This window comes from Adiantum capillus-veneris, chromosome 2, assembly GCF_014529385.1.
Source record: "Adiantum capillus-veneris isolate H3 chromosome 2, ASM1452938v2, whole genome shotgun sequence".
NCBI classification, from domain to species: domain Eukaryota; kingdom Viridiplantae; phylum Streptophyta; class Polypodiopsida; order Polypodiales; family Pteridaceae; genus Adiantum; species Adiantum capillus-veneris.
Window position 1 is genome coordinate 94,636,036 of NC_140932.1, and position 13,874 is coordinate 94,649,909.

At 45.9% G+C, this 13,874-nt stretch overlaps 1 protein-coding gene and 1 pseudogene across 1 annotated transcript in view; one reads left to right on the forward strand and one right to left on the reverse strand.

Moving 5' to 3' along the window:
- LOC147463219 (pentatricopeptide repeat-containing protein At2g03880, mitochondrial-like) overlaps positions 1-1,055 on the reverse strand; it is a 32,313-nt pseudogene extending 31,258 nt beyond the window's left edge.
- A 545-nt stretch (positions 1,056-1,600) lies between these two features.
- Positions 1,601-13,874, forward strand: part of LOC147463220 (uncharacterized) — a 31,819-nt gene continuing 19,545 nt past the window's right edge. The window contains exons 1-3 of the mRNA XM_086487763.1: positions 1,601-2,003; positions 2,083-2,161; positions 2,885-3,497. Coding sequence (XP_086343889.1) covers positions 1,700-2,003; positions 2,083-2,161; positions 2,885-3,497 — 996 coding nt within the window. The 5' untranslated portion in view covers positions 1,601-1,699. The remainder of the gene's footprint in view (positions 2,004-2,082; positions 2,162-2,884; positions 3,498-13,874) is intronic.

Consider the following 13,874-nt stretch of genomic DNA (forward strand, 5'->3'; position numbering starts at 1 on the left):
ACAAATTGGACGACATTGTGCTCCTTGTGATATGTGCTCTTAGTTGCTTGGCATAGTTCCCACCTCTTGAACTTCCTTAAGAACCGAGGTGTATGTGCACGCGCACGTGTGTGTGTGTGTTTGTGTGTGTGTGTGTGTGTGTGAGAGAGAGAGAGAGATAGATAGATAGATAGAATTATCGTCCACGGAGGTCAAATATGACCTATGGGACCGAAAAGCAAAACGTTACATCTCAGTTAAGGACTGAGGGTCCAATGAGGGGTGAACAAAAGGGAAGATATGATAAATAGAATCAAAAACCTAAGGGGGAGAGAGAGAGGGGGGAGCCATTTTGGGAGTTCGAAACTCCTGGATAATGGCTTTCCTCCTCGATAGACTGCTCATTTTCCTGCCGCGCGCGCTTCTCGTACCTTTTGTAGTTCTACCTTCTTGTGTTTGAGTTGGGTGGGTGTGAGGTCTTCTGCAAACCAGATTTTAGTGTCCTTGAGGAGCCTTGATTGCTCAAGGATTTTGATTCGGTCCGCCTTGGTCTTGAAAGTGAAGATCGCATGGTTGGTGCGTTGCTCATGTGTAAGGAAGGTGATTGTGGCTGGGTCCCACTCTATCATGGGGGTTGTTGCTTGGATGCGAGTAAAGCACTCATGGAACTTGAGGTCTCCCTCTCTTTTCCAATCGCTTGGAAGCCCGCCAATGCGAACATTAAGGGCGAGGTTCTCTTGCCGTTGTTGTTCGCGTAGCGTGGATGCCACGCGATCCTCAACTTTGTTGAAAATGACCTCCTGTACTTGATTTTTGACCGCCTTTGTGAGGGTGGTTTCTACTTCTTCTTTTGTTTTGTTGAGCTTGGCTTCCATCTGTTCCATTTCTTCCTTCTTGGAGTTCTCCATTGCAGTGAGCCGAGTCTCAATCATTACGAGCCTTTGTTTCAGCTCGTCATTTTCCTTGCGGAGTCTTTCGACTTCATTCTGAAGTCGTATGGTGCTGTCCATTTTGGGAGGCGTTGCCACAATCGCTGCGAAGGTGGCCTTGCTGCGGGATGATGCTCGGGTAGCCATGGTTGTTGTTCGGGGTTGCATATTGTGGGTGAGCTTCGGCTAGGAGGTTACTGGCAGTGAAACCAAGGCTGAATGTCGCCACGAACTTTTGCAGTGGTGGGAAAACACCACTCTCTCTTAGGTTGCAATTGGCTTACACTCAAATGGGGCTATTGGCGGGGGAACACCAAGTCGCGGGCAGGGGCGAGAAGTCGGGGTCGAGGCGGGCAAGGCGGCACTGTGCAGAGAAGTCGGGTTTAAGGCGAGAGAGAGCGAGAGAGAGAGAGAGAGAGAGAGAGAGAGAGAGAGAGAGAGTAGGCGAGTAGGCGAGGCGGAGGCCGAGCCGGTTCCGTGTTCCGGAACAGTGGGGGTGAGGGAGATTCCCATCCGTCATGCTTTGATTGGTTAGAATCTTGTTTGTGTGATACGATTGGTTGGAATTCTCTCTAGGTGAATTCCATTGGTGGAATTGTGTTGACTGCACCGTTCTTGTCCCTATTCACTGTAAGAACGTTAATGCAACGAACGGCTGAGATTGGTTGATCTGCTGGAATACACAGGCCTAAGGCACGAGGGCCCGGCCGCCGCCGCAAGACAGAGGAGGAAAACCGTGCGTTCCAGAATTTTTGATTGACAACCCAACATACGACACATGGGGTGTTCGGATGTATGGAGACGTTCTTATCAATTGCAAATTTCAAAAGCGTGACATCTCGAGGGCTTTAGCACATGCCCAGCAGCACTTTGCGGGTTTGGTAAACTGTGCGAAGCACATGCTTATGCCCTTCTTCAAGGCCATGGAGCTGAACTACAGTACTGCCCCCACCCATGTTCGACCGCTACAGCTCTTCTTAAGCACGCAGAGACCCAACACGAAGAAGAAAAGAGATAGGATAGAAGAACAGAAGCACTCATTTTCTGTGTGCTGTCATACACGACCTCGGCATCAAGGAAATGACCAGAAGCAATGTGGACTGATAATCTAAGCAAACAGAGACAGAACTGCGAAGAACTTTGCTTGCATGTTCAGAAACTGTGATTGTCGCAGGTATGCGAAAAGAAGAAGCTTGTGTAAAGGCTTTCAAGGGAGTAACTGCAGAAATGGTTTTAGGGTTGAGTAAAGATAGGTTTGTACATGCAGATTTTACTTGATCGATGCTTACAGTCTTGATTGTTTTGGTTGTGCTGGCTAATTTTCTAAGCATTAGAGAAATCAGCCTTATTGTACTGAGCTTCAAATCGAAAGCATGGGTTTGGATTTGAAGGAAGCAGTGGTATTATAGTTCCAGTAAATATAACCAGCTCAGAACAATCTTTGTAACATAAAGGAGCATATATGAATGGATATGCTGGACTGATTTTTGCATTTAGTATAAACGAGGATTGGATAGTACATCCTACAAGAGGACCCCTAAGATTGCAAGTGCTGGTAATGCTATGCAAGCGGCAGCAAAATACACAATGTTTTGACTTGATGCTGGATTCTCCTATCTGCCATCAGCGTTTGGTGAGGACAGGCATTGCCAGTTATATTTAAGGGATCTAACCCACTAAGATTCTTGATTGCAAAGGATCCAGTAGATGATTGCTAAGAGTCAGCATGTTCTCACCATCTGCAACTTTTCTTGGACAAGGGAAGGGGTGTACTAACACAAAGAGAGACATAGAAAGCAGACATTACTTTTTTATATGGTTATGTTGTTCAAGAGGTAGATGCTGCTGTGAACACTTAGAGAATCGCCTTCGCAATTACTCATAGTTTAGGAAAACCCTGAGCAGCAATTTGCAGTGAAAAACAAAGGCAGATCCAGGTTGTTATAAATCTTCTTAAACTTGAAGGTCTTGTTCAGTACGTTTGATGAAATTATGGATGAAGCCGGTAAAGCTCTTTGTAAAGATCTTAAAGTCTTCCTCTCACAGTCATCCATTTCAGAAGTTCCTACCCAGGTAATTTCTGCCAAAGGCTCTGCAAATGCTGGTCTGTGCTCTTCAAAGCAGGAAGCTGTTATTTTTCCAATACAGTTGTATTCAGCAACAACAGAACCTCCATCTAATCTGGGTGTTTCAAGCATTGTTCCGAAAAAATGCATGCCAAAAGAATGTGCAACAAGTGTTACTATGGGGAAAGCAAGCGAGGGAGAGCCAATGCCATCTACATTACCTAGAACAGATGCTCGAAGCAGATGGAAACGTGTTACTCACACTGTTACTCTTATCAATCATATGGTGGCAAATATCAGGTGTGCATCTGCAGACCTTTTGGAAGGCAGTGCTGTGAATGAAATCCTCCAGCAGGAAGGGTTTCAAGTGGATGCTGGAGGGCTTGGGGCAGCTACCTTTGAAGGAGCAAAAACTGTTGCACGATTCAGGCGCAAGGGACGGAAAGGCATGGAAGGACTGCTTGTAAGGCAAGGCACAGGCTTTCTGTCCTTCTTTCAAGGTTTCTATGTAGCTTTTCTAAAGGTAATTCTGTTGTTTCTTGCTTGATCATTGCTAGCTGCTCTCATTAATGTTTTCCGGGAAACTGGAGCTAAACCCTTGATAAAAGAATGTCAAGGCTTTTGAAGTCAGCGATATTGAGGTTATCAATTCTGTGCCTTTAAATTGTCGTCCTTCTGGGGGCCTTCTGTTTTGGTTTATCAATGATTTTGTATACATATTATAATTGAGGCTCAGACAAGACTGTCATCTTAAATTAGTTCTAACCCGAGGTTTTTCTACCATGAGAGCATACTGCCAGTGCAGCCCCTTGGCAAACAAGCCATACTTTTACATTAGTGGAAACCTAAGGTTTTTTCTACCATGAGAGGTATACTGTCTTTGCAGAGCCTTGGTCAACAAGCTATGTCTTAAGTGTTTTAACTTTTCTACCATGAGAGGTATTCTGCCTTTGCAGAGCCTTGGTCAACAAGCTATGTCTAAGTGTCATAGAGTGATGACATGGCAGGACCTTCACGAGTGGCAGAGCGATGATGTAGCAGATGGAACACACGGATGCTGACGTGGCAGGTTGTAGAGGGATGGAGCTTGAGTCTTGGCACTTGAGGCGTAAAGCCTAAGGGGAGGGAGAGAGAGCCTTGAAAGTTGGAGAGGGAGAGATAAAGAGATGAAGAGCTTGAAATTTGAGGGAGAGATGGAGAGCTTGAGCCTTGAGGGAGAGGGGAAGAGATGGAGAGATGGAGAGCTTGAGGGAGAGGGGAAGAGATGGAGAGATGGAGAGCTTGAGGGAGAGGGGGCTCCAAGCTTGAGCCTAGAGGCTTAAAGCCTTGAGGCCCAAGGGAGAGGGAGAGAACGCCTCGAGTCCTTGACTATTGAAGCTTGAGGGGGAAGCTTCAAACACTTCAAAGCTCAAGCTTGAGGGAGAGGCAAACTTATGAAGGAAGAGGGTGAGCCTTGGGGCTTATATAGGAGAGCATGGGAGCTTGGAAGATTCTAGACCCTTCCCTGTTCCTATGCACCAACAGCCACATTGTCAAAAAATCCCAAACAGCCATTTTGTTTGAATTTCAAACTGTCGTTTCGCCCGCCCGTCTGTTCCTTGTTGCGGGAATCCGGCCAGCGTTCTGTCCGTTCCGGGGGCCGTTCCGGCCAGCGTTCCAGTTACTTGTTTGGAACGGAACACCGTTCCGTGAGCATATCTGTTCCGCCGAGAAAACCTGCCTGGAACATGTTCTAGGAAGAACGGGAGGGCCCTGTTCCGCCCATTCCTTGTTACTTTAAAACGCCCGGCCGATGAGGGGCGCAGACGGAAATTGCTGCTAGCCAGTCCGTTAGCGGAATTTGTGCCTTCTCCATAGGCCTGATTGAAATCTGGATTGCGGGTCCGTCCACATGCCCACTTTGAAAAAAAAGGTTTTGCGAGTTTTGAGCTTGAGCACACACGCCCTAGAATAGCTTTACCAAACTTATGCTAGCCAACCCGCCTTGCACACTTTCTAGTAGATAGTGCAGGAAATCAGAGATATGAGTTGATATTTGCAGGTGTGTAGAGGGCATTTGAGAGGGTAGTTCTCCACCAAACTTGGAGCTCGATAGTGCATGTAAAAGCTCTCAACAAGGGATTTAGAGGGTTGGTCAATTGCAGAAAATGGTCCTCGCTGAGCTATTGATTATGGGTAGTGACACATCCCATTTGGGGTACATACACGCTTTCTAGTAGATAGTGCAGGAAATCAGAGATATGAGTTGATATTTGCAGGTGCGTAGAGGGCATTCGAGAGGGTAGTTCTCCACCAAACTTGGAGCTTGATAGTGCATGTAAAAGCTCTCAACAAGGGGATGTAGAGGGTTGGTCAATTGCAGAAAATGGTCCTCGTTGAGCTATTGATTATGGGTAGTGACACATCCCATTTGGGGTACATACACCATCAACCAAAAGCACCAAAGAGGGTAAATTAGAAGAAGACTAAGGAGATGATATGCAATGCAAAGAAGGTTTGATTTGACAATCACATCAAGTAAGAGAGAGGGAACACACTTGATGTGATCTAGCTTTGGAAGTGTGGAAAAAACTAGCTAGGATCTAGTGCTAGATTAATGAAAAACTAGCTTTTAGCTTTGATACCACATGTAGATGATGGAGGAGATTATGAAGACCAAGGAGATGATATGCAATGCAAAGAAGGTTTGATTTGACAATCACATCAAGTAAGAGAGAGGGAACACACTTGATGTGATCTAGCTTTGGAAGTGTGGAAAAAACTAGCTAGGATCTAGTGCTAGATTAGTGAAAAACTAGCTTTAAGCTTTGATACCACATGTAGATGATGGAGGAGATTATGGTGGGTAGATTAAACCAGCATTCATGCTTAATGAAAACCTTAATTGAGTAATGCTAATTGTAATTAGGAGTACCCAACGACAAGGCTATTGCACATAATGTAGGCTTCATTAGATTGAGCAAAATGAACCAAGTATAAGGGCCATTATATAGGCCGAGGGGAAGAGGATCTGCTGACATCATGAGTGATGAGAAGCAAGAATCAGCTCAACTTGTGTGGCTATTTGGGAGGTACTAGTCATGTGAGGTATCCACCAAAAGTAACAAAGAGTCCTCTAGGCCAAGTGCAATGTTTCTAGTCCATTGTGCTAGGGGAAGTGCTCCATTGTCACGAGTCTGTGGCAACTTTACTTGTTGGTTTCTTTTTTGGGGAATTTTATTTGACTTGTTTTAAAACACCTCTCTGGAAATGCCAATGCCCGAGTTCCATGGTGTGAGGCGGACAGTGAGAGTCTAGGCCGGACGGCCAGTGAGCACTGAAGTTGGGCAAATGGACTAAGGTTAGCCACGGTGGGGCTACGAGTGTAAATCACCTGATAGCTGGACGACATTGCTTTTTCCGATGCGGTTCTAGTGGTGATTGATGGTCAGACGACCAGTGTGAGTGCCGTGGAAGCATCTCCTAAAATTTAGGGAACTGCTATTTTGGGCCGGTTTCATGGTTCCGTCGCCGGGACAAGATCACTATTTCCTTAAGAAGTGAGCCTTGGATGGTTTGCGGCGAAGACACAAAGCACAGGAATTTGGAATTACATTATGGCTGACAGGACAGACAATGCTAGAGAAGAGGGTTCCTCTTTCGAGGATAGACAGGCTATTCCTTTACAGGATGAAGTTGGCAAGAGTTCACGATCGCCACTGTCTACGCCTTTTGTTCGTGTGGATGCACAACGAGAACATGTTCAAGGGTTCATGACTGGGCACTTTGAAGAGGATGCGTTCAGGACACAATTAGTTGCTGCTGTGAATGTCTTCACTTGGTGCAGAATCCTAGGTTTATGGATTATCTGCAAGCACCATTAAAGTCACAACAGGCAAGGGAATGCCCTCAACGTACAAAGCCCGTTGAGGGTCAAGCCCAGGTCCCCCATGCGACTGAGCAGGATAGAGAGCATTCACATGTTGCGGAGTCACATGTTGCGAACAGGTGGCGAGGATCCCTACTCCACAGGTTTTGCCAGTTCAGCCCGCCACCTTTCAGGGTGAAAATGTTGCATCGAATGGATAGGGAACCAGTCTCAAGGCAATGCATCAGGTTTTTCCACCACCCACGGTACATCCTGGGTATTTCGGGGGTGGATCCGTTTTCCAAAGTATGGTTGGTTATGCGCTTGGAAACCAGCAGTACATGCTTGGAACAGTGTTTGGGGGTATGCATGGCATGACGCCAAACCCCATGTATGGTAACATTGACATGCAACAAGGCTTTCAGAGCAATCAGGGCCAGTTTGGGGTGCCACCGGTCAATTTTGGCATGGCTGGTTTTTCTGGACAGCAGCTAGATATGGCACCTTTGATGCAGAATCTCAATGACCAAGGGGCACAGATGGTCCCTACTACAGTGCCCATGCTGCAGACGCTTCCCTATGACAATTTGGGGCCAATAGAAAAGCCAAAACCATACAAAGAAGGTGGTGCAGCTGTGAAGTTCAACACCTTTAGTGGCTTCGAGGATAAAGCAAAGACTCACTTTCCTCCAGCAGTTTGATACGGCTTATGTAGGAGGGAATTTTATAGAGGCTTCTAAAGTAAGAAAAGCTGCCACTTTCTTAAAGGACAATGCGCTCACATGGTGGACGACATTGTTAATACAAGGACAAGCACCCGCCACTTGGGTTTACTTCAAGCAAATGTTTGCATCTGCTTGGCTGTCAAATGAATTTGAAGCCGATGTCATGACAGATTGGCACCAACTTATTTCGGCTACATGCAAGAGCTTGCTGGAATACAATCGGAGGTTTTGTAAAGCGTTACTCTTAGTGACCTCCTACAGATTTGTGCCATTGACAAAGCAGATAGAGAAGTACTGTTGTGGGTTGCCTACAGGGCTTCGCAATTACTGTACCAAGAACAGAGTGGCTACCCTCCCTTAGCTTATGGAAGTTGCGAACACTGGTCTTGCCTTGTTGAAAGGAGAAGATAGTGGGTTTCCGAGCAACGAGAAAGGAGGGCAGCAAAAGAAAAATTCAGCGAAGAAGCCCTTTGCGAAAACGGCTCTTGAAGTGTCATAGGGGTCAGAAAAGGCCACCAAAGACAAGGATTCAGCCAGGACTTCTGGAGCGCAGACAAGGAAGCAGAAAAGGAAGCCTTTTAAGCGTAAGACGCCCGAGGAAAAGGTCTTGATGGCTGAAAACAAGTGCTTTATATGTGAGCAGACTAGTCATTTTGCAGCTAACTATCCACAAAAGAAAAGGCCAGCTGACTTAGATGACAAAGAGGACAGGAAAGAAAAGAAGCCTATGCCCTCGGCAGGTTTAGTGCCAGACATGTTGGACGACAGGCCTAGTACAGATGCCAGTGAGTTATGCAGAGCGTGGGGTAAAGTTAGAGACCAGATGACACTTATCTTCTTTGATCCAGGTGCCAAAGCAAACTTTATCACGCCAGAATTAGCTATGAACCTGGGCATCAGAGCTGAAGAAATGGGGTATACCGCAGAGGCAGGATTGGCATGTCCTGGCCACTCAGAGTGCGTTAATCCCATCATTGGAAAGCTGCGTCTGCATATTCAGTCGTATGTGGACACATCACGGCCCAAAATAGCAGTTCCCTAAATTTTAGGAGATGCTTCCACGGCACTCACACTGGTCGTCTGACCATCAATCACCACTGGAACCACATCGGAAAATGCAATGTCGGCGAGCTATCAGGTGATTTACACTCGTAGCCCCACCGTGGCTAACCTTAGTCCATTTGCCCAACTTCAGTGCTCACTGGCCGTCCGGCCTAGACTCTCATTGTTCGCCTCACACCATGCAACTCAGGCATTGGCATTTCCAGAGGGGTGTTTTAAAACAAGTCAAATAAAATTCCCCCAAAAAGAAATCAACAAGTAAAGTTGCCACAAACTCGTGACATCCAGAGGGGTGATTTACACTCGTAGCCCCACCGTGGCTAACCTTAGTCCATTTGCCCAACTTCAGTGCTCACTGGCCGTTCGGCCTAAACTCTCATTGTCCGCCTCACACCATGCAACTCAGGCATTGGCATTTCCAGAGGGTGATTTACACTCGTAGCCCCACCGTGGCTAACCTTAGTCCATTTGCCCAACTTCAGTGCTCACTGGCCGTCCGGCCTAGACTCTCATTGTCCGCCTCGCACCATGCAACTCAGGCATTGGCATTTCCAGAGGGGTGTTTTAAAACAAGTCAAATAAAATTCCCCCAAAAAGAAATCAACAAGTAAAGTTGCCACAAACTCGTGACATCCATGGTGTGAGCTAGGCAGTGAGGCACAAAACCTAACAATTTTCACTATGATGAAGTAGGGGTCTCATAGGTCCATGAGTGGAATTACCTTGCTGAGTTCAAAGTTGTGCTTTGAGGACATCTATGTCCAAGAGGTAGTCATCCTGCACCCATTACTCACCCACACTTTGTAGTCACTTTTTTTTGGGAGCAAAATTCAACGTCCTCTCTCTTCATGCTGGACTTGGCAAATAGCTCACAGACTGCCATGTGTCCAATTTGCCTCTTTTGAGCTAATTTCCTAGTACCCACCAACGTATAAGTGTAGTGAGGTGCCTAAATGACTTTGAACTGAGCCTAGACACCCTTTTACTGCTCGGATTCCAGTGGCGACTGGCCTGACCATCTCGTGGCGACTTGCCCTTCTTGATTGCGGGTGAAACTCTCGGCCTTCAACCGTTTCATACTGGCCATACAACGTTCAACCATGTGCAACTTCAAAAAGAGGGTCCCAACTTCCAAGTCAACGGGTGCTAGCTCAGTTGGTAGAGTCATAGTCTATGTGCCTAAGGTCTTGGGTTCAATCCCCCCTTGGCGACCTGAAGACATGTTCCAAGTCGTTAGGGACTCTTCCCAGTTGGGTGTGTGTGCTTGTGATGGGATGCCTCTCTCCTTACTTGTGAGGCCGTTGTACATAGGGTGTGTGTGTGTGTTTCAAAGTTCCTGTACTCTCTCAAAAAAAAAAGAGGGTCCCAAAAATTAAATAAAAAATCATCGAAAAGAAACCAACAACTAAGGTTAACAGTTGCCACGTCCTCGTGACAGATTCCTACCTTCCCTGCTTTGTGTTTCCACCCACGATAGCTTGTTGGGGCTGAGTATTGCGCGGCACCTTGGGTCATAGCATTTTCATTCTCTTAGTAGGTTTCAAGGCTCATGAATTTGAACCTTTTCTGCATGAAAGAACAAACTGGAACAAACTTTTAGCATTTCAAAACAACTGAGCTTAGAGAAATGAAATGTTATATTAAACGTCTACAAACGACCAAAATGACCTATGAGACCAAATTGATACAATCGTGGTGGATCTAATACAATGTTTAGGTACAAAATAAAATGAAGTAAAGATAAAAGATAAAATGAATATCAGTGTCCGAGGATGTATGGCATCTGGGCGCTGTCTGAGGATGTACTGCATCGATCGCTGAAGAGCATCGTCAATGTCCGGTTCTGTAAATAGTTGTACTGGACGTCTCCGATGTCATCCTTTTCCTCGGATGGAGCCACTGTCGATGTCGTGGTGGCCCTCGTAGACGTGGCCGTCTAGCTCTCCCAAGCTCAACGGCTTTGTCAGTCAATATATAGGTGGACTCTAAAGTCTACTGTGAAGCTTGCTCGGCAGTCACAATATATAGGTGGACTCTAAAGTCTACTGTGAAGCTTGCTCATCTGACTGCCGGGTCTCTGCTAAAGAAGTCAGTGATCTCTCTCTGCAAATGTCTTCCACTATCTAATCTCCTAAAGAGACTCTCCCTGTGTCTACGTGTCATAAACTGTTGACTTGCCATGTAACAAACTTAGACACCCCAAGTCAAGATTTTGCTGTGACACAACAGAGATTCACTTCAAATTAACTCACAAAACAAAAGTGAGTCAACACGGCCCGGCGTAGTTCCGTGCCAAGAGATATTGGTCCAAAGACTGATGCCCCTTTTGATATTTATTTTTATATTAATCTGTGAGCAAAGTACAATTGAGCCCACGGGTGCTCGCTACAGACTTTGTGTCTAGATGCTCTGAGAAGTGAGCCCCTAAGGCCACTTATAAACATTACATGGGATGCCAAAAGCAGAGCCCCAAAAACTTCAAACTCAAAAGCAAGAGGCCCCAAAAGCAACCAGTGCGATCTGCGGAAATCCGTACAGTCAGTGCGATTTGTGGAGATCCGTAAAGCCTGTGGGATTCGCAGAAATCCGTACGCGTCAGCAAGTCAGCGCGAAAAGCGGCCGTGCGTACAGTTCCATGTCAGCTTGTCAGTGCATTTTTCAGGCAGCCTGTCCGCCGGCCTGCAAGGGGTGTGTGTGCGTGTGCGGGTGGCTCTGCCACGTCACCAGTTTGTGACATATCCCCTCTTGTAATCGTCCTCGATTACGCCTGCAAAACAAATAGAGGCCATAAACTGTCTTAGTAGACACTGACTGTTAGTATCGACGCACTAGACACGACACATCTAGCACTTGTACAAAACGACAGTCACATCACAGGACATCATAATACATCACTTGACATCAAAGGACATCACATGACAAATCACAGAAAAATTCATTCCAAATCTCAGACCATGACCATCAGCAACGTATTTAGTAATCGCTTATAAATCCATTCCGGACCTCACTGATGCCCGATTAACTAATCCTTATTGCAATCATGATCATGTCTATAGAGATTTATGAGACTGAAATGTTGCAGTCATTTCGTCTTTCAGTTCCTGCACTCAAACAAGTCAGTACAAATCAATCATATTCGCTTTCGGGAATTCCTGTCATAAAGTTAGCAGAATACTGGTCAGTCCATTAGTATCCCTGAAACCCAAAGAGGACATCAGTGACTTTATTCAAAATCAAGGTAATCCGTTGACAAAGGAGCGGAGTGACTCCCCTCTTGTGTATACCCGCTGCACTAGATTCAACCTCGCTGAATTCGGGGTTCTATCGGAGTAGACTATACTATACCGAATGCTTCAAGGTAAAGTTCCAAAATATGAGGAGTATCTGCTAGTTCCTCCTCCTCCATCCACTTCGCATCCAATGTAGGATGGTTCTTGAATTTAACCAAGAACCGCTAATCGCTTTACCTTTTATCTTTTTGTCCTTGTGTGCCAAAATCTGCTCTGAAACGAGTATCTCCTTGCTTTCCTCTACTTCGGGTTGCCCATCAGGCTCCCCATTAACTGACACATCGCCTTTAAAAGGCTTCAATAGACTCACATGAAATGCATTGTGAATCTTCCAAGTATTGGGTAGCTTGAGTCTAAAGGGGACGTCATTTATCTTTTCTTTTATCTGGAAAGGGCCATAATACCTCATGTTGAGCTTTGGGGAAAGCCGCTCCTTTCCCTTTCATTTTCTTAGGCGTGCCTTCTCTAAACGTAAGAGCACCCAATCGTCTTCCTTTAATTTCAAATCTCGTCGATGTCGATCTGTTGCCTTTTTATGTGGCTCTTGAGATTTTGCTAAAGCCTCCCGAACCTTGGCTAAAGCATTGTCCAAGTCCCTTGTGTATTGGTCGGCCTCAAAAATCTTATCTTTAGTGCTAAGGAAGGGTGGAACCTTTGGAGCACCTTCAATGATCTCAAATGGCGCCGTCCCCGTCGAAGAGTGGATCGTGTTGTAGGCAAATTCCACCAAGGGAAAATTTTTTTCCCATTGAGTCTTCTGATCAGAAATGTAAGACTTAATAAATCCAAAACAACTGAATTTGCAATCTCAAATTGCCCATCTGTCTGCGGGTGGAATGATGATGAGAACTGCAACCACGTGCCAATGTTCTCCCAAATAGCCCTCCAATACTAACTCGTGAATCGGGGATCTCTGTTGGAGACTATTGTCTCAGGGATGCCATGTAGTCGGAAAATCTGTGCAATGAACAATCTCGCTAAATGATCCGGCTTGACTGTTTTCTTCACTGGAATGAAGTGAGCTTGCTTGCTAAATTTGTCGATGACAGTCCAAATGCCATCATGTCCACTCTGCGTCTTCGGGAGATGAAAAATGAAATCCATTACAATACTTTCTGAGAGGTGGGTGGGAATGGGTAAAGGTTGTAGTAATCCCTGTGCCTTATGCCTGTCAAACTTGACCTTCTGGCATACTAAACAACTGCGAACAAATTCATCCACATCTTTCTTGAGTCTCAACCAAAAGAAGTAACGCTCCACACCTTTCAAGGTGGTGTCGATGCCGTGGTGACCCGTAAAAGGTGGACAATGGCATTCAATCAAAACCTTTTCCCTCAACGGCTGTGTGACGCACAACATCGTTTCTTCATCAAGTAGCCATCCCGTATGGAATATCCCGCTACTATCTTCCCATTCTGTATTCGAGTGAATACATCGGAAAAATCTGGATCTGTGGCGTACTGATCGACCATGTCCTCGAAGCTTTTGTGATGAATGGCGGAAATAGCCAAAACTAGGGGCTTCCGAGACAATGCATCTGCCACCAAGTTTTTCAGTCCTTGAACATGGACAATGTGGAAATGAAACTGTGACGAGATGTTAGCCCACCGCATCTGCTTTTCCAAAAGCTGCTTCTGTGACAAGTAGCGTAAACTCTGATGATCAGTATAGACCGTGAAATTGACTCCAAGTAGGTAATGTCGGCACTGAGTAAGAGCATGGATCACTGCCAAAAGCTCTTTCTCCTAAATCCGTGTTGTCAATTCTGGCCTTGAAAACAATCGACTTTCATAGGCAATCACATGGCCTTCTTGCATTAAGACCGCTCTCAGACTACGACTGTCACGTGACACATCCAACCCTACGTGTCCGTGGACAAGCTACACCATATTAGCGTTTCCGTCAAGTCCAGTCAGTCTAGATTAGAAGTGATATGGCACTTTTTGTGAGTCTATTCGTAGACCGTGCATGCCGAG